This window comes from Aphidius gifuensis, linkage group LG4, assembly GCF_014905175.1.
Source record: "Aphidius gifuensis isolate YNYX2018 linkage group LG4, ASM1490517v1, whole genome shotgun sequence".
Classification (NCBI taxonomy): domain Eukaryota; kingdom Metazoa; phylum Arthropoda; class Insecta; order Hymenoptera; family Braconidae; genus Aphidius; species Aphidius gifuensis.
The window spans coordinates 22,083,492-22,102,970 of NC_057791.1; the positions used below are offsets into that span (position 1 = coordinate 22,083,492).

A 19,479-nucleotide genomic window follows, 5' to 3' on the forward strand; every position below is an offset into this window, starting at 1 on the left:
GTCATTCAATTGCATCATAATTTTTATAAATAAATAAAACAAATTAATAATTGGAAAGTATATTTATTTTATTATTATCAATTTTCAAAGAATTGTTTATTTTTTTTGTTAAGCACTGATAATTTTTACATCTGCACAATTACGATATGTTTCTTGATTACCACATCCCATTTTACCAACTCCATCATCACACATTCCCCAATTATTACCAGCTCTATAATGCCATCTCAATGAACAATGATTGCAAATTAAATTTTTTGGTAAAACAACACTGGCAGTATAATTTTTATCATGTGAATTACTTGTAACAGGATATCTACGTTCACCAGAAGCAAGATATAATTCTTCAAAACATTCTTCAGTTTCAGGCTCATTATTTATCAATTGACACAAGGAAAATTCAAAATATCCTAAATGTGCTGTGGCAAAATGTATATCAACTGGTATCACTGTGTTGGCTTTGTATCTGTATGATCGAAAAAAAAATATATTAATACAAGATTATAAATTAATAATGAAAGAAAAAATAGATACTAACGTTCGAACAATAACACCGGTTCCATAATGTCCACCATTTTCATTACTTCTTGGTTGTTTTTGAGAATAATCATCACCACATGGACCACATTTTCCTTTATTTTGCTGGTACTGTACTCCAACACCACCACAAAAAACTTCAGTTTCATCGTAATTTGTTGGTGTTGAAAATCCATGGCGCCAAGCATTACCACGAAATGGTGGATCTACCATCATTCCATGTCCATTTATTTTAACAATAATGGAAATTAATGCAACTACAAAATAATTAAAATACATCATTTTTTATATTTATCTCAACTTGTTAGTATTATGATGATTAAATGATATTAAAATTTCATTTTATACTTACAAAATTCAAGTAATATAAACACTGGAAATATACAATTGTTTTCATTTTCAAAGTAATTAGCAATATAATAATAAACAAAGAGAAATTATTTTTAAAAAATTATTATTTTAAAAACAAAAATTAATCAATCATTTAAGATAATAATAAAAATTAATAAAACAAGTTAAAATTAATTTTTCAATAAGTCATAAATCAAATAATAACACAAGTGTTAATTTAATTTTTCTTAAATTATATTTATTTTCATAATATTGACAAAAAAATTAACATTTTGCTCAATAGATCAACACTAATAAAAAAAAAAAAAGTGTAGTTTATTGATTTTTTTTTTTAACTCATACAGATAATAAAAATTAATTTTAATTTAATTTTACATTTATTAACAGAAAAAAAAACAATTCATAGGAATGAAAAAAAAACAGTACAAATATTTTTCCCCAAGAATTTGGAAAAAACATCAAGTAATAATAATAAACGTTTGATAATAAAAATATTATCTAAACGTGTCGGAGTATGTTTAAAAAAAAAAATATAACGAAAAAAAAAAAAAAAAAAAGTGAAGAAGCATCACATGATGGAAACGATGACTAATAATAATCAGAATGTAAAAAAAAAAAAAAAGTTAAGTAAACGAAACGTGTTAATCTAACATCTAGAAATATGATTTTTTTAATTTTTTTGTTTAATTAAATTTTTGTCGTTGTTGTTGTTGTTGTTGTGCTTTGAGTTTTTGATTGTACATCAAATATGCTGATATTGGCTGACGTGGATTTCTTTTGAGCATACGTTCACGGAAATTTAATTCACTATTTTTTTTATTTTTTAATGATTTCTTTTTCTTTAAATTAACAACAGTAAATTGTGTTGTACTACCAAATGTTGTTGTTTCTAATGGCACATAATCTTCAATTAACATATTTTTAGGTATTTTTGATGGTGAATCAAACATGGTACGTGATGGCATAATTTTTGGCTTCTTCTTCATTGGTTTTTCATCTGATAAACTGTCCAAGAAGTCATCAGCTAAACGTTTTATTCCAGTTTTGACATTATTAACATTATTAACATGTTCTTTTGATTCATCAATTGAATTTTTCTTGACTTCAACAACAACATTTGTATTATTTGATTTATTTTTCTTATTTTTATTTTTATTTTTCTTTTTATTATTTTCCTTATTTGCTTGAATACTTTCAGCTTGTTTTTTCATAGCTTCTTCATTATCTTGACGTGCTTTGGATAGACTAACACATTCTGGTTTATCATCATCAACATCAATTTTATTTTGCATTTGTTTTTGTTTTTGAATTACTTCTTCAATTTGCTTGCATGCTTTTGAAAATACTTGTTCTTCATCAATACTAGTATCAACATCTTCTGTTTCAACTGGTAGAGAAAGTTTTCTTTTTTTATTTTCAACATTTTTATTATCTGATGCTGCACTTAGACGTTTGGTTGCTTGTATTTTTATTGCTGGCATTGTGTCATTTAATTTATCTTTCATCAATGTTCTAAAATCTGGTGATTCTGTTGCACCTGGCATAAATGTGTTGTTCAATGCACTTGGTGTTTTTGATTTTTCAATATTTGTTGTTAACGTCTTTTGAAGAAGATTTTTTGGTGTTTTTGGTTCTTTAAAACTTTCATTAGTTTTTTTAGCTGAATCTTTTGGTGTATTTAATTTATTTTTTAATTTTTTATCTGGTGTATCAATATCAGTTGATTCAAGTTCAGATGACGATGATGAATCAGTAATTTTCTTTGTTTTTTTAGATGATGCTGGACGAGGTGTATCAACACCGGATGAACTGTCACCACTGGTGTATCAATACGATGATGAATCAGTAATTTTCTTTGTTTTTTTAGATGATGCTGGACGAGGTGTATCAACACCGGATGAACTGTCACCACTTTCAGTAATCATTTTTGATAATTGTGCATTTTTCATTAATTTTTTTGATGATAACGGTCCAGGTGTATCAACATCAGATGATGAACTGACACTGATGCTTGTGGTTTTTGGTGTTTTCAATGATACTGGTAATTTTTTTGATGATGATTCAGGTGTGCTAATATCAGATGATGAACTGATACTTATACTCATCATTTTAGGTGTTTTAGCAAGTTTTGCTGATTTTTTTGTTGATGCAGGAAGTGGTGAATCAACTCCAGATGATGATGTTACACTTGAACTTGTTTTATTTGGTGTTTGTTCAAATGTCAATAATTTTTTTGATGATAAACTTGGTGAATCAACACCAGATACAGAACTTGATAAATCAATAGTTTTATTAGTTTTTTTAGATGACAATGGACCTGGTGTATTTTTTTTTGCTGATAAATCAACAGGTTGTTTTGATTTTTTTGTAGAACCAAATGATTCATTTGATGGAGTTGCAAAACTCTTATTTTCTGTATTTGATTTTAAACTATCATTTGATAAATTAAACATTTTATTTGATTCAATTTTTGGACGTGGTGTATCAACATGTGGAACATTTTTATTATTACCCAATGAACAATTTAATTTCATTTTTTTCATTGATGTTGGTGGTGGTAAATCAGATTCTGATGTAGTTTTTTTATTTGATTCAGATTTTGGTGTTGAACTATCAACAGATGATATTATACGATTGAATTTTTTATTTTTAGATTCATTTAAATTGATTGATTCATTTTCTTTTTTATCGTCTTCTTTATCACTTGTTGTTTTATCAAGTGACTCATCTTCATCGTTAATTTCTTCAATAATAACGCCTGAATTTTCTTCTTCCTCATCATCATCAAATCCTTCGATAATAATTGTTGAAGGCTTGCGTACACGGCAATACTCATTTGAATCTTCATCACTGTCATCATCGTCGTCATTATTAGAATCATCATCCTCCTCTTCTTCTTCGTCAGAATCATCATCATCATCATCATCAACAACAAAATCAGCTAAATCACTGCCATCATCATCGGAATCTGATGCATCCTCATCATCTTCACTAGCAAGACAACTATCAGCTGGTACATCATCATCTGAATATTTTAATGATGTGTTACCATTGAAATTATATTCTTTTGCAATATCAGAATTGATACTGGAATTTTCATCTTCATCTTCATCATCATCATCATCAGTATCATTAATTTCAACATCGACGTCTTCATCTTCTTCATCATCATCATCATCATCATCCTCATTATCACCATTAATTTTCTTTTCTTCCTCTTCGTCATCTTTGTCATCACTGTCTTCCTCTTCTTCTTTATTATCATCATCATCGTCATCATCATCATCATTTTCATTTTCAGCATCGTCTTGACCTTCATCATTATCATCACTATACACAAATGCTTGTACAACATGAACATCTTCATCACTATCTGAATTTTGACTATTTGAATCTGAATCCAAATTGACAATTTTTGATTTATCATTTTCTTTAATTTTATCATCATTTTCTGATAATTTTATTGATTTATTGATTGAATCATTCATAGATTTTTGTGAAGATTTCAGTGCCTCACTAAGTAAACTTTTACGATTTTTAGCTGGTGTTTTATTTGGAGTTTTTGATGAAGTTGCAACTGTATCATTCAATAAACTATTTTCACTTTCAACTGGTGGTTGTATTGGTGTATTTTTTGCTGATTTTGGTGATAAATCAAGTGGACAATACAATGGATTTCTTTGAACTTTAATTGGTGTTTTTATTGGTGTATTTTTTGCTAATTTATCAGTGACATTAGTCAATAAATTTTTTTCACCCTTAGCTGGTGTCTTTGATGGTGTATTTTTTGCTGATTTATCAGTGACATTGGTCAATAAATTTTTTTCACCCTTAGCTGGTGTCTTTGATGGCGTATTTTTTGCTGATTTATCAGTGACATCAGTCAATAAATTTTTTTCACCCTTAGCTGGTGACTTTGATGGTGTATTTTTTGCTGATTTAATTATTGATGTATCAGCTTCATCAGCTAATAAACTTTTTTCATTTTTAGCTGGTGTTTTTGATGGTGTATTTTTAGCTGATTTAGTTGTTGAACAAACTTCATCAATCAATGAATTTCTTTGACTTTTAGCTGGTGTCTTTATTGGTGTATTTGTAACTGATTTAACTATTGTAGTGTCAGCTTCATCAGCTGATGAATCTTTTTCATCTTTAGCTGGTGTCTTTGATGGTGTATTTTTTACTGATTTAATTAAGGATGTTTCAGCTTCATCAGCTAATAAACTTTTTTCATTTTTAGCTGGTGTCTTTGTTGGTGTATTTTTAGGTGATTTAGTTGTTGAGCAAACATCATCAATCATTGAATGTCTTTGACTTTTAGCTGGTGTTTTAATTGGTGTACTTTTTACTAATTTAGTTGATGTATCAAGTGATAAACTAACTGAATGACTCTCATCAACTTCCATTGGTTCTTCAAAGTAATCTTGTTGATTATTAACAATATTTTCATTGTTGCCAAATGATTTACGACTCATTGATTCATTTGATTTCTCTAATACATCCTCACATTTTTCTGGTAATTCAATAATAAGTGTTTTATCAAGTTCATCTTCATCATCATTATTATTTTCATTTTCTAATGGTGCATCAACGTCATCATCATGATCAACTGGTTTTTCAGATTTATCTTTATTATCATCATCATCAACTAATTTAAATGAATTTTGTGAAGTTTCTAAAACATCATTTTTATCTGTATCCATTTCAAATGATAATTTACATGAATTATTTTCATTATCAGAATTTTTTTCTGCCTCTAATAATTTTTGTGATGAATTTAAATCATTTGACTCAGATGTAGCCAATGATTTACGTGAACTATTTAAATTATCTTCAGTTTTATTTAACGATTTTCTATCAATTGATTTTCTTGATAATTCTGGAGTAACTTGCACTGTAAGTACAGATGTTTCAGTTGAATTATCATCATTTTTATTCAATGATTTTCTACATGTTGAATCTTTTAGAGAATCTAAATTATCATTATCATCATCATCATCCAATGTGATAAATGATTTACGTGAATTATTAAAACTGTCAGATTTACTTAAAGATTTTCTATCACTTGATTTTGGTAAAACTTCTTCATCAGCTTCAAGTGGAATTAATGGAGTACTTGATCTGTTCAAATGATCAACAGGTTTCATCAATAATTCATCACTTTCATCTTTTTCATCTTCAATTGATTCCAGTACTTTTTGTGCTGAATCTAACACGTTATCTTCAACTGCTGACAATGATTTACGTGAGCTATTTAAATTACCATTATGATTTTAATAAATCATCTGAACTATCATCAACTTTATTCAATGATTTTCTACTAATTGATTTCCTTGATGAATCATCCTCTTCCAGCTTGACTGATGATTCGATTATACAATCATCAATTTTATTTAAAGATTTTCTACTAACACTTGATGTTTTTGAAGCATCATCATCGTCTTCTAATTTGACTGATGACGTATTTAAACAATCATCAATTTTATTTAAAGATTTTCTACCAATTGATGTTCTTGATGCATCATCAGTTTTTAATGTGTCTGGTGATGTGTTTAGGTTATTATCAGAGGCACTTGAAGGTTCATTGGACTCTTTTTTTTCATCTTCAGTTGGTTCTAATTTTTGTGATGCATCAATGACATTTGATGAGCTGTTTTTATTATTATCATCATTATTATTTAATGATTCACGACTATTTGATTTATTTATAGATTCTACTTCTTCATCATCATCATTATTAGTTTCTACAGTTGTTTGACGTGATATTGATTTTAATGGTTCAATTTCATCAATTTTTTTTAACTGTATTGTTAGTTGACCACAAATTCCCTCATCAACAGTATCTAATTTTTTCTTTTCTATTGTTTCCAATTCAGTTATATCTATAAAATAAAAATAAATTTTATAAATTAATAAACAATATTATATATTTTTCAAGTATTAATTAAACTCACCAGATGCATTACTGTCAGTGTCATTGACAATTTTACGTCTACCTCTGGTGATAATTCTTGGCTCTTCAATAACAGATGGTTCACTTGGTTGTACTGATGCACGTCTTGTACGTGTTTTAATTGGTGTACCACTATTTGATCCAGGTAATTCTAATGTTCTTAATGTGTCATTTCTTTGATCATCAACTGATCCAGCTCTGGTGTTTCTTGTTCGTACAGATGGTGACATTGTTTGTGTCTCAGAACCAGCTCTGACACCTCGTCTAAATAAATAACATGACAAGTTTAATAATTAAATATGAAAATTTAAAAAACAAAAATATTATCAACATTTTATTTTATTTTAATTATGTATTAACCTGAGTCTGGTTTTTGGTGGTGTATCTGGACATACTGTTATTGCTGCTGAACTTCTACGTGTAATTCTTTTACTTTCACCAATAACATCATCACCAATTTCACTAATATCTGATGTTATTGATGGATTTCTTGGTCTAAGTGAACGAGTCTTTGTTGCTGGACCAGATAATTCACTTACAATTGATTCTGGTGATGATTCTGCTGGTTGACGTCTTGTACTTCTTGTACTTCTTCTTAATGGTGAATCAGTTACTGATGACATTTTTGTTCCTCGTAATGGTCTACGAACTGATAAATTTCAACAAAATAAAACATTAATTTTCAACTGATAAATTATTATTGTTATCATCATCATCAGCTGGACACTGATGTTAATATAAACATTTGTTAATAGGTACAATAATTACAAAGCTTGATTACTCATAAAAATAAAAAAAAAAAACAGACAAATGTTTATTATAATTTCTAGCAACATAAAACCGTTCAAGTCTTTTTTTTTTCCAACAAAATAAAAAGACCAACTCACCAACAGTTTTGGCATCAGATTTCTCTTCTTCAATATCTTTCAATGATTGCATTATTCAAGACAACAATATATTGTCGTTAATTTTTATAAAATTAAATTAAATAAATATTTATTATTTTGTTCACAATAATTATAAATGTTTAATAATTAATACGTAGAAAATGCGAGAAACACGTGTTGCCGGGTGAAAAAAAAAAAATGGTGAATCAACTAAATATTAACGGTTAGGCACCACAAAAAAAAAAAAAAAAATTTATCTCATCAATTTTCTTTCACTCCCGCGCGCTTGTTGTTTTCCAAGGACAAATGGGATGGAATTATGCAGCAACGCACCAACAAAGCTTTGTAGATTATTTGCAAACTAAATGATTAATTAATTAACAATTTACTCAAATTTGCTTACCTTTTAAATTGATTGTCAATGATGCGGCTTTGATCACACGGTGTATAAAAATGCAAGTAAAAAATTTATACACAAATTATAATAATAATGATGATAATAATTGTGTATGAAGTTATTGTACATGTATGTTTTTACTCGGTCAATAAAGTAGTTTTGCGCGCTTTTTTTTTTTTTTTATTTTATCATTGTGTTTTTTTTTTATGAATGTTATTATTATCCGGCAACAAGTGTGATTCTCTCTGTTGGCCAAATAAAAATGTCTGCTTGATCATGATGGAGAACGATTAAGAGGAGTAGAAATATTTATTTTATTTTTTTTTTAAATTTACTTTTAAGCATTTGTAAATATGAATTTTATTTTGATTATATGCTTGGGGATTCTGTTACTTTTCTTGCCTTAATTTTAAAAAATAAAATTCAATAAATATTGTTGTTTAAATTGTTTAGAAATATTTATATTTTCGTTGATTATTTAGAGTTTATTTTTTTGATCATGGCAATGCCTAGACAATGTTGAAAATAGTTTTTAATGATTTTTAAAAAATAAAGATGATAATTAATTTATGATTTTTGTTTAAATGAAAAATTGTTATGACAAATTATGTTTATTAAAGAAAACTAAACATTAACTAAAATTATAATTAATGAAATCATTTTTTATTTATTTATTTTCAATGGCATGTTACCGATTTTTTTAACATGATTAATCTTGTATTTTCATCAAATTAAATGTCAATAATAAAATTGTCAGAGAAAAAAAAAAAAATGATAAAATTTGACATTAGCAATTATCAAATCTGTACATTGAGTTTGTGAAATTAAAAAAAAAAAAAATATCAAGTTCAAAAAATATATTGATGTATTTGGACAATTTATTTATTAATTTTCAAATTGGCATATTTATTTTTTTTGTTTTTTTACAACTCGATTGCGTCCATTACAGAAAAAAAAAAATAAAAAAAAATTATTGTTTATTTATTAATAATTGTTTAATCGAGTTGATAATTTAGTGCAATTGTTGACTCAGCACAAATGGAATTTCATGATGACTTAAATTTAAAAACCTAAGCTTAAACCTGGATTTCTCTTTTTTTTATTTTTATTTTTTAAATAACACATGTTAAAGAAATATTATTATTTTTTTTTCTTATTTCTTCTTGTTGTTCTTATTGTTGACTTGATTTTTGTTATTTTTGCTTGCAGCTGTCAATTTTGCCATTTTTTTCTTGGGTTCATCATCTTCCTCTCCATCTTGATCACTGTCCTGATTTACCAATTTAAAAAAGCATTAATAAACACTCCAATCATTTATTATAAATTAAAAAAAATTAATAATATAATTATTAATTTCTTACTTTTTCATCATCTTCATCATCAATGTTTTCTTCTTCCATTTCATCTTCCAAATCGTCAAATTCTTCTATGTGTGTTCCTACAATAACAAAATAAAAAAATAAAAATTAATTGTCATTTCATTTACCACCACAAATTACTCAATATATTTTTTATTTTTAGCTAATTTATATTACCAAGAAGATTGTGTCCGACAATGTGGACTGGACCAGATCCTTGAATGAGAGAAAATGTAACTGGTGGATCTGGGAAACTGAGATCAAGTGCAATTTGTTCAGTTTTTCCTCTTTGCAAAAGTGCAATTGGAGTCTTGACAAGTCCTTTTAATCCCATAGCTTCAACTCCCAATACATTGAGTTCACCTTCTTTGGCTTCTGGTCCAACAAGTGCCTACAAAATTAGTCAAATCAAATTAATTACATGAAATAAAAATAGCTTGATGTTGATGATAATATCCCATGATCAAAAATAAATACAAAATGGATTTTTAATTATGATTTAAAATATCATCAGTTCTTGAGGCTATTAACTGATAAAAAAAATTTAACATGTCGAAACACGTCAAATAATAATATCGTTTATTCGACAAGTCAACTAAAAATAAATTTATTATTAATAATTATTGCCGCGCAAACTGTGACAACCAATGGCGACATTATCTGTTCCACCAATCACCAACTCGCCGGTACATTAACCATCATTTACTCCAACAAAAAAATAAAATATAATAACCAAAAATTTACATAATAAATAAATAAATAAAAAAAGAGACGACATTGTTGTAACTCAATGTTAAATCATTTTTTTTCTCATTTAAAAAAAAAGAAAAAAAAAAGTAATTGTTGTTAAAAATGGCTGATGAGATGAAATAAAATCAAGATAAATAGTTGATGAATAAATTTGGAGTAAATAATTATTTTTTTTTAGCTGAATAATTAGTTAATAATTTAATTTAAACAAACCATTTTGATGATGAGTTTTTGGTCAACGCCAAAATGTGGATTGCTGCCTTCAGCGTCGTCATTTTTGTGCTCTGGATCCCAGATTTCTGTTGATTTTTCACCCTTGAGTGTTGCTTCTGTAAACAATAAACAATAAAAAATTAATTAATTAATTTTATCTAAAATGTCCTAGTATCCTGTGATATTTTTGGTCATAAAAAACTCACGCCAAGACACATCAAGGAAACATCGTGGAGTCAATACAAAATTTATAAAAAAAAAATTAAAATAAAAATATTTATCATCAAAATAAATATAGCCCAACTCAATAAACAATTATAAATTTATAATAAAAAATTTCTAAAAGCAACAATAAATAATTAAACAATAAAAAAAATTAAATAGAGCTTTAAATTAATTTTAACAATGGCCGAAAATATGTACCGGCGTCTTGCCAATGCGTGATATGTATTAACTCAAAAAATTTACAATAAAGTAACATAAATAATGATAAAATAATTATTTAAATTAATTAATTATGTTTATTTAAATTTAACTTACGATAAAAGTATTCTTCTGCCATCGTGATTGAATTAATATCAACGGATTAACGTTTACTTTTTATTTTAATAAAAAAATGTGCAACTTTTGATGCGTGTGTCGAATCAACTGAAGTGAATCTATTTTCCTATTTTTTTTTTTTTTTTTTATAGACGCCGCATAATGGCGGACGACAACACAAACACTACTGACATCTGTTTATAATTTTTCGGGTTGGTATGTTAGACATCTGTTGTCAATGAAAACAATGATTTGTTGTTTTTATTTTTGATAGAAATTCATGTAAATTTGACCAAATAATTCAGAAAAAAAAAAAAAAATTAAAGGCTCTGTTGTACTCGTGTCGGCTTTCGTGTCACTTTTATAGATAATTAATATTACATGATATTTTAAAAATACATGGGGCAATATCCCCGTTAAATAAAAATATTATTTATATAAATTTTCAAAAAAAAAAAAAAGTGGGAATTTTGTTGTGTAAATATCATCATGTCAAATTTAACAAGGATATGTCAGTTATTAATTTTTTTGTCAATTGGTTCATTGCACTTTGTCAAATCAGATGAACATAATCACGTAGTAAGTTATTTACAGATGTTGTTTATATTATTGCATTAAATATATTAAAAAATTATGTCAAAATTTATTTTTTATTTTTCCATTAATTTGATTAGTTTGTTGGTATAATTAATTTATTAAATTTTTAGTATGAAGATAATGAACAAGTTGTTGTTTGGATGAGTACAGTTGGTCCTTATTCAAATAGACAAGAAACATATTCATATTTTTCATTGCCTTTTTGTAAAGGACTAAAAAGGGATATTAATCATTATCATGAAACATTATCAGAGGCTCTTCAGGGTATTGAACTCTCGGTCAGTGGCCTTGAAGTACATTTTAAAGGTAAATAAAATTTATAAACTTGTTTTTTTTAATATCCAATAATACAATTGTTTATTTTCATTACAGAAAATGTACCATTTACGGAATTTTGTGGTATTGAACTTAATGAGTATAATTTAAAAGCATTTTTATTTGCTGTTAAGAGTCAATATTTGTATCAAATGTATATTGATAATTTTCCACTTTGGGGTATGTTTATAAATTAATAATTGATGAGTAATTAAATAATGACTAATTTAATGTATTTATTTAGGTGTTGTTGGTCCACCACCTGATGATAAAGATGACAAAAATCAGTACATATATACTCACAAAAAATTTGACATTGGTTATAATGGAAATCAAATAGTTGATGTTAATTTTACAGCTGATAATAAAATAAAACTTGAGCCAAATATTCATGTACCATTTTCATATGAAGTTAATTGGTACAAAAGTGATATAAAATTTGACGATAGATTTGATAAATATCTTCTACCAAATTTTTTTCAACATCGTATACACTGGTTTAGTATATTTAATAGTTTTATGATGGTTATATTTTTGGTTGGTCTTGTGTCAATGATATTAATGAGAACATTAAGAAAAGATTATGCAAGATATAGTAGAGATGAAGAAATGGATGATATTGAAAGAGATTTGGGTGATGAATATGGTTGGAAACAAGTTCATGGTGATGTATTTCGTCCAGTTAGTCAGCCAATATTATTTACAGCACTTGTTGGTTCTGGTTATCAGGTAAATCTTAATAAATAAATATAAATTATATTGATTTTTAATTAATCATTATCTTAATATTTGTTTTGTTTTTTTAACAGGTGACAATTGTCATTTTATGTGTTATTATATTTGCAATACTTGGTGAATTATATACAGAACGTGGATCAATATTAACAACAGCAATATTAACATACGCTGCAACATCACCAGTTAATGGATATACTGGTGGTGGTCTTTATGCTAGAATGGGTGGTCGTATTTGGATAACACAAATGTTATTAAGTGCATCAATGTTGCCCTTAATGGTTTGTGGTACTGCATTTTTTATTAATTTTATCGCAATGTATTATCATGCAAGTCGTGCTATTCCATTTGGATCAATGGTAATTCATCAAATTTGTTTTTCTTCTACTACTATTATTATTGTCTTTGTTTTTTTATGATTAAATTGTATTTTTATTTATAGGTTGCTGTAACTTGTATTTGTATATTTGTTATTTTACCATTGACACTTGTTGGTACAATACTTGGAAGAAATTTAGCTGGTACACCAGATGCACCATGTCGTGTTAATGCTGTACCACGACCGATACCAGAAAAAAAATGGTTTATGGAACCACTTGTTATTATTATACTTGGTGGTATATTACCATTTGGTTCAATATTCATTGAAATGTATTTTATCTTAACATCATTTTGGGTGTATAAAATTTATTATGTCTATTATGGATTTATGCTGTTGGTATTTATCATACTACTTGTTGTAACTGTTTGTGTTACAATTGTATGTACATATTTTCTTTTAAATGCCGAAGATTATAGATGGTAATTATAATTATTTCAATTATACAATAATTAATTATTGAGTGGTTATTAATTTTATTTATTTTCTTCAGGCAATGGACGAGCTTTTTGGCAGCTGGTTCAACTTCTGGATATGTGTATCTATATTCATTCTACTATTTCTTCTTTAAAACAAAGTAAGACTCTTTTTGTTCATTAAAATAATTTCTTATTATAAAAATAATTAATATTTTTTGTGTTCTTGTTTTTAGAATGTATGGCCTCTTCCAAACGACATTTTATTTTGGTTACATGGCACTTTTCAGTCTAACACTTGGTATTATGTGTGGAACAATTGGATACGTTGGTACCAATTATTTTGTTCGTAAAATCTATTCAACAGTTAAGATAGATTAAATAATATTATTATTTTTTTTTCTGTTCTCTTTTTGATTAAATTAGTTATCTCCTAAAAAAATATATGTATGATAATAATTATAATGATAAAAAAAATATATGCAATGATCAGTGTCGTTGTTGTTCCATTGCAGGCACTGTGATATTGCAAGAAATCATTCGATTATTTGTGAATTTAATTTTCATCAAATTACTCAAATCAAAAGTCTTTTTTTTATTATTATTTTTATTATTAATATTGCTATTTTGTTTATTATTGTTTTCAATTATTAGTTGAGTTCTTCTACTGTAAAATATGTTTCATTTTTCGAGTGCGGGTATTTTTTTTTTTGTTTTGATAAACTGTAATTGTATATGAGTTTGTTTCAATCTAATTTTTAAGTAATAAAAATTAAAGAAAATCATTGTGAGCCAGTATTCTATATGACGTCAATATTTATTAATTATTGTCAAATTGATGATTAAAAAATTAATAATAACAATTAATTTAATTACTATGTTATTATTTAATTATTGTAAAAAAAAATAAAAGGAATAATTTCCTTGAGCAATAAATTATTTAGCTCAAATAATAACAAACTTATTAACTTTTTTTATTCTTCCAATTGGTATGTTTGAATTTAATCAAAATTAATATTTAATATTAACAAATAAATATTTTAAATTGTCAATTTTTAATTAGAAATATTTAATAAATACGCCAGGGACTTAGTCAATGTTTTATTTTTATTTTTTTTTTTTTATTTTCAACACAAAATAATAAAAGTATATTTTAATTGTAAAATTGGGGAAATTTTTTTTCATTATTAAATTTTATTTTAGTGATGAAAAATATAAATAATTAATTAACATTATTGTAAAATTGTGAGAGAGAAAAAAGTGTAATCGAGAATTAGACTTGAATAAAATTTTTATTAATATAAATTTGTTTTAAAATATATTTAGTTAAAATTTTTTACAGATTATTTAGAATCAATTGATTTATCTATTGATAAAAAGTATTTTTTTCTCCAAAAAAAAAGTTGTAAGTATTATAAAAAATTCAATAATCAATAAATCAATAACATAATAATATTTTTATGATAAATTTTTAATTATCATTAATTAATAATAACTACCAAAATTAAATAATTCAAATTTTGAAAAAATAAAATTACAATGTATTTATAAAATCAATAAAAAACATAAAAATATAATTTAAATTTATATCTGTTTATGATTTATTTTGCTAAACAAGGTTACCGTGAATTACTCGGACAGGGGTCAAGGTACGATAACAAAGATAAAAATGATTTACTCATAATTTTTTTAAAATAAAAAATCACAATGAAGGTGTCAGTCTTATTTTTATTTACTCATCAAACGGTATTAAAAAATACTCTCTTTAAAAAATCACAGAGATACTTTATTTATCAACAAATAAATTTACAATTATTAAATTAAATATTTAAATAATTTATCAATGGACGATGTATTTGTAGAATTATCCAACGATGTAAGTATTTTTATTAATTTTTACAGTAAATAAAAAATCAAATCACCTTTAAAAAATTTATTCACGTGTTAAAATTTGAAAAAAAAATTTTTTTTTTAACAATAATATTTAATTATAAATTAAATTTTATAAATAAATTTTTTTTTAACAAGGTCAAGTTAAAAAAATTGCAAACAATAACGATGATTAACAATTTTTTTTTTTCTCTTTTTTTTTTTTATTACGCACTTGATATTTATTATCTCACTCTTTTTATTTATTTTATACTTTTACATATTAAAATATCATTGTTTTAAAATCGCCGTGATTATTGTGGTCGTGTTTAAATGACTTTGTAAACAAATCCGGTCTGTCGTACACTATCATAATAATAATAAAATTAAAAAGATAAAAATTAAAAATAAGGACCAGTCGTGTTGTGTCAACAAAACCACAAGCTCAAGAAAAAAATAAATAAACATATTTTTACTCAAAAAAAAAAAAATTTTTGTAAAAACATTGTTACAGTATATTGTTGAATTAATCATTGACAAATGATTAAACAATGGCAAAAAACATAAATAAATAAAACAAATTTGCGGAATGAAAATTGAGCTTGTTAAAAAAATATTAAAAAACAATTTATGTAATTTTTTTATGAAATAAACAATTATATTAAATATGTTTAAACGTAAATATCATGAGGTAAGATAATAATATAATTATACATCAAAATGACTAAATTAATCATTAAAATCACTCAGTTGTTGTTATTTTTTTTTAATTTAATTTTTGAGTCGCAATAAATTTTGATAATTCCAAGAATTTTAGAATGAAGGGTAACATGTGACGTCACGTATAACTGACGCTAAAAAAAAAATGTAGAATGAAAATAAAAACAAAAAAAAAAGCGCTGTTGTTTACATGATTTATAAGATTTAAAAAAATAAAAATAAATTGATAAATGACAGGTGTTACATGTGCCAATTGAAGACAAATAAAAAATAGAAAATTTTTAATCGAAATCAATAGAAAAAAAAATAGAAAAATATATATTTTTTGATTCAAGATGTTGGATACTGAAAGGGGTGATGAAGTGAAAGATGACATGACAATTCGTCAACCAAGAAAAAGACGTGTAAGTGATGTCATTGATTCAATTGGTGATGATTCTGGTCATGACTCCAACTCATTTGATTTACCATCACACGTAAATGGTGACTCAAATGAAAATTATATCAACGAAGAGGTAAATAATAATAAAAATCTTGATCTATATAATAACAAAACCAATAAAATAACACTTTGCTTTTGTGGATATATCTAGATATTTTTTTTATTGTCAAGAAAACAATTTGACCATATAAATTTGATATATTATTTCAACGATAAAACTCCCACTTTTCAGTAAATCTTGATTCTTCTTTTGTTCAAATGATAAATAAGTTTTCGAAATAAAAAAGAAAAATTATGACATATTACTTTTGAGTGTGGCAAAAGGTATTTCAATAAAAAAAATATATAACTTTAGTAATTTTCAACTCATGGGTTTTTAAATTGTTGCTATAAATATTATTTTTTTTAACAAGATAAATTTATCAAACTTTTTTTTATATATAACAGGAAGAAACCATAGTTCCAGTGACACCAGAATCAGTTAATCTTTTGATGCCTGAATGGCTTTGTAAAAAAAGTTCACAAGCTGATTCTGTACCAGTGGGTCTTCCAGAAGATGAAGGTGAAGATGAAGATGATCACTCACCCCTATCACAAAAGTAAAAAATAATTTAAAATAAATAATTATCATTTTAATTCGCTGTCTTGAATTATATATGTATATTTTTTTTTGAAGCAGTAGTCTTCTTGAGCTATCAGCATCAATGCCAGTTGCAATTGACGCGGAAAGATACAACATGAATCACAAAAATCGTGGTAAATGTATTGTTTTTAATCAGGAAACATTTGACACCGGTTTAAAAACACGTAATGGATCATCTGAAGATGCAAAAAGAATTGAAACAACATTTAAAAATCTGGGATTTAATGTTGAGATACTTGATGATTTGGAGCATACTGACATTATGAAAAAAATAGATGAACGTAATATAAATTATATTAATTTGAAAATCATTATAAATTAGTAGCTTTAAAATTTATCTATTTTTTTAATGAAAATTTTAGTTAGTAATGAAGATCATCGGGACAATGATTGCTTGTGTATATTCATGCTAACTCATGGACTATCAAATGATCTTGTTTTTGCAAAAGATGTTGCGTATGATGTTAAAAAAATATGGAAACCATTTACAGCTGATAAATGTAAAACTCTTGCTGGCAAACCAAAACTATTTTTCATCCAGGTAAATAACAGTTATAATAAAATAAATAATTATGATAAATTAATATTAAATTTAACCCAGGCATGTAGGGGAAGCCAGTTGGATGTTGGTGTACAAATGAGACAACGAAATACTGAAATTAGAATGAACACAGAAGTTGATGGTAATATTGATACATACAAACTTCCAACTCATGCGGACTTCTTAATTGCCCACAGCACTGTTCAAGGTAGATTCTTAACTCTCTTAAATCCCCATAAAGTTTTCCAATCATAAATTTTATCAAACAAAAGAATCACAGAGATTAAAAATTGAAAAGAAAAAAAACAGCTCTCAAGTAGTTTAACTTGAGAATTGTAGAAAAATAAATAAAACAAATAGAAAAACCGTAAAAAAAAAGTCAAACAATGAGAATAAAATAAAAGAAAAAATTAAATAATTATTCAAAGTAATTTACTGGTAAATTTTCAGGTTTAAATTGTTTCAGAGTAATTAGTAGAATTAGAAGCTCGTTACATAAGACTAAAATTTTCTCAACTTCTTCAGAGTTAATTTATATAACTTTTTGGTATTTTGAATTTTCGTATTGTTGTTCAAGTAGCAGCAGCAGTAGTAATAGTTGTTTAAATGTTCAAATTACTATTTATATAAATTTTAAATGGATGTTTATATAATTAATTATATTTTAATTAATCAAGGTTTTTATTCATGGAGAAATCCAACTGAGGGTACATGGTTTGTTCAGTGTCTTTGTGATGTTATTGATGAACATTATACAACAACTGATTTACAAAAAATGCTAACTATTTGCATGAGAAAAATTGCTACTGAATATTCAAGTTATGACGATGTCAATCCATTGAATAATGATCTCAAACAAGTACCATCAATCACGACAATGTTACTTCGGGATATTTATTTTCTACAAAAATAATTTACAGTAATTAATTTATCATTAATTATTTTTCTTTAACAATTATACTACATTTGTTTATTTTTTTTTTATTATTGTTTATAATATATATAAATATATATATAGTTTTTTTTTATTTTACTTTTTTCATGTTGAGTTTAAATCAACAACGTGCATTATAAAAATTTATAAATATACTTAATTATTATTTAAACAATAGATAAATGCAAAAATATATTTAAAAAAATTTAAATATACATTATTATTTTTTTGTTTTATAAAAATAACATTTTTTTTTTTCATCAAGATTATTAAACTTTTTCAATTATCATATTATTTATATATAGAAAAAAAATTCTTGTTTGATTTATAATAATAAGACAATATTATACATAACTTTTTTTGTATTAAAAAAATAAAAATAACAGAAAAAAAAAGTTTAGAAAAAATTAAAGAAAAGAAAGAAGTTTAAAAAGTTGAAAAATCTCATTTGTTACTTGTATAATAAGTTTTGAATATAAAAAAAGTTTTTCAAGACAAATTGACACCGTGTAATTGATTAAATCTCTTTCAATTAAAAAAAAAAAAAAAACAAAGAAAAAATGTTTAGAAAACAAAAAAGCAACCGATTAAAAAAATTGTCGAAATAAAAAAAAGAATAGATTTGTTATTCTGTTATAATTAATTTGAATTTCGTGTTGACTTGTGTTTTGTAAAATATTAATTGCATATGATAGTAACCAAAGAGAAGTAAGAAATTTGATTATTATTATTTCAACTGTTCAAGACAAAACTTGTGTGTGATATTTCAATGTAAGTAATCGTAACATTGCATCGTATTTCTTGCAGTAAAATCAAGATTGTCTTAAATATATTCTGCAAAAAAATGGAAACTAAACAACCAAGATGATGATGATGAGGATCAGCTCAGTTAACATCTGAAT

The 19,479-nt window shown here is 25.4% G+C and overlaps 5 protein-coding genes across 7 annotated transcripts; 2 read left to right on the plus strand and 3 right to left on the minus strand.

Annotated features, from left to right (window-relative positions):
• Positions 1–46: 46 nt before the first annotated feature.
• Positions 47–853, minus strand: LOC122855695. Its single transcript, XM_044157245.1, has 2 exons — positions 539–853; positions 47–466 (listed from the first exon to the last, which is right to left on the minus strand). The coding sequence occupies exons 1-2, from the start codon at positions 817–819 to the stop codon at positions 109–111; spliced, it is 639 nt and encodes a 212-aa protein (XP_044013180.1). The 5' UTR covers positions 820–853; the 3' UTR covers positions 47–108.
• A 470-nt stretch (positions 854–1,323) lies between these two features.
• On the minus strand, positions 1,324–7,900 carry LOC122855697 (fibrinogen-binding protein-like). Its single transcript, XM_044157247.1, is given in 6 exon segments — positions 1,324–2,704; positions 2,798–6,152; positions 6,154–6,770; positions 6,843–7,105; positions 7,202–7,490; positions 7,729–7,900. Coding segments are annotated over 6 exon segments (5,709 nt in total). The 5' UTR covers positions 7,781–7,900; the 3' UTR covers positions 1,324–1,571.
• A 1,163-nt stretch (positions 7,901–9,063) lies between these two features.
• Positions 9,064–11,119, minus strand: LOC122855696 (nucleoplasmin-like protein). Its single transcript, XM_044157246.1, has 5 exons — positions 10,987–11,119; positions 10,447–10,562; positions 9,661–9,874; positions 9,487–9,563; positions 9,064–9,395 (listed from the first exon to the last, which is right to left on the minus strand). The coding sequence occupies exons 1-5, from the start codon at positions 11,006–11,008 to the stop codon at positions 9,279–9,281; spliced, it is 546 nt and encodes a 181-aa protein (XP_044013181.1). The 5' UTR covers positions 11,009–11,119; the 3' UTR covers positions 9,064–9,278.
• Positions 11,120–11,283: 164 nt separating this feature from the next.
• On the plus strand, positions 11,284–14,220 carry LOC122855698 (transmembrane 9 superfamily member 3). The gene is made up of 8 exons (XM_044157248.1): positions 11,284–11,565; positions 11,694–11,889; positions 11,956–12,078; positions 12,143–12,627; positions 12,708–12,992; positions 13,076–13,434; positions 13,506–13,589; positions 13,665–14,220. The coding sequence occupies exons 1-8, from the start codon at positions 11,476–11,478 to the stop codon at positions 13,807–13,809; spliced, it is 1,767 nt and encodes a 588-aa protein (XP_044013183.1). The 5' UTR covers positions 11,284–11,475; the 3' UTR covers positions 13,810–14,220.
• A 954-nt stretch (positions 14,221–15,174) lies between these two features.
• On the plus strand, positions 15,175–19,076 carry LOC122855699 (caspase-1-like). Of its 3 annotated transcripts, none has more exons than XM_044157251.1 (7): positions 15,175–15,304; positions 16,353–16,532; positions 16,907–17,058; positions 17,139–17,383; positions 17,465–17,643; positions 17,704–17,851; positions 18,321–19,076. In XM_044157251.1, the coding sequence occupies exons 1-7, from the start codon at positions 15,272–15,274 to the stop codon at positions 18,554–18,556; spliced, it is 1,173 nt and encodes a 390-aa protein (XP_044013186.1). In that variant the 5' UTR covers positions 15,175–15,271; the 3' UTR covers positions 18,557–19,076. The 3 variants fall into 3 exon arrangements, with proteins under 3 accessions (XP_044013186.1, XP_044013185.1, XP_044013187.1); XM_044157250.1 differs by having other exon boundaries at positions 17,136–17,383; positions 18,321–18,600; XM_044157252.1 differs by lacking the exon at positions 15,175–15,304 and adding an exon at positions 15,880–15,988 and having other exon boundaries at positions 17,136–17,383; positions 18,321–18,600.
• Positions 19,077–19,479: the final 403 nt, after the last annotated feature.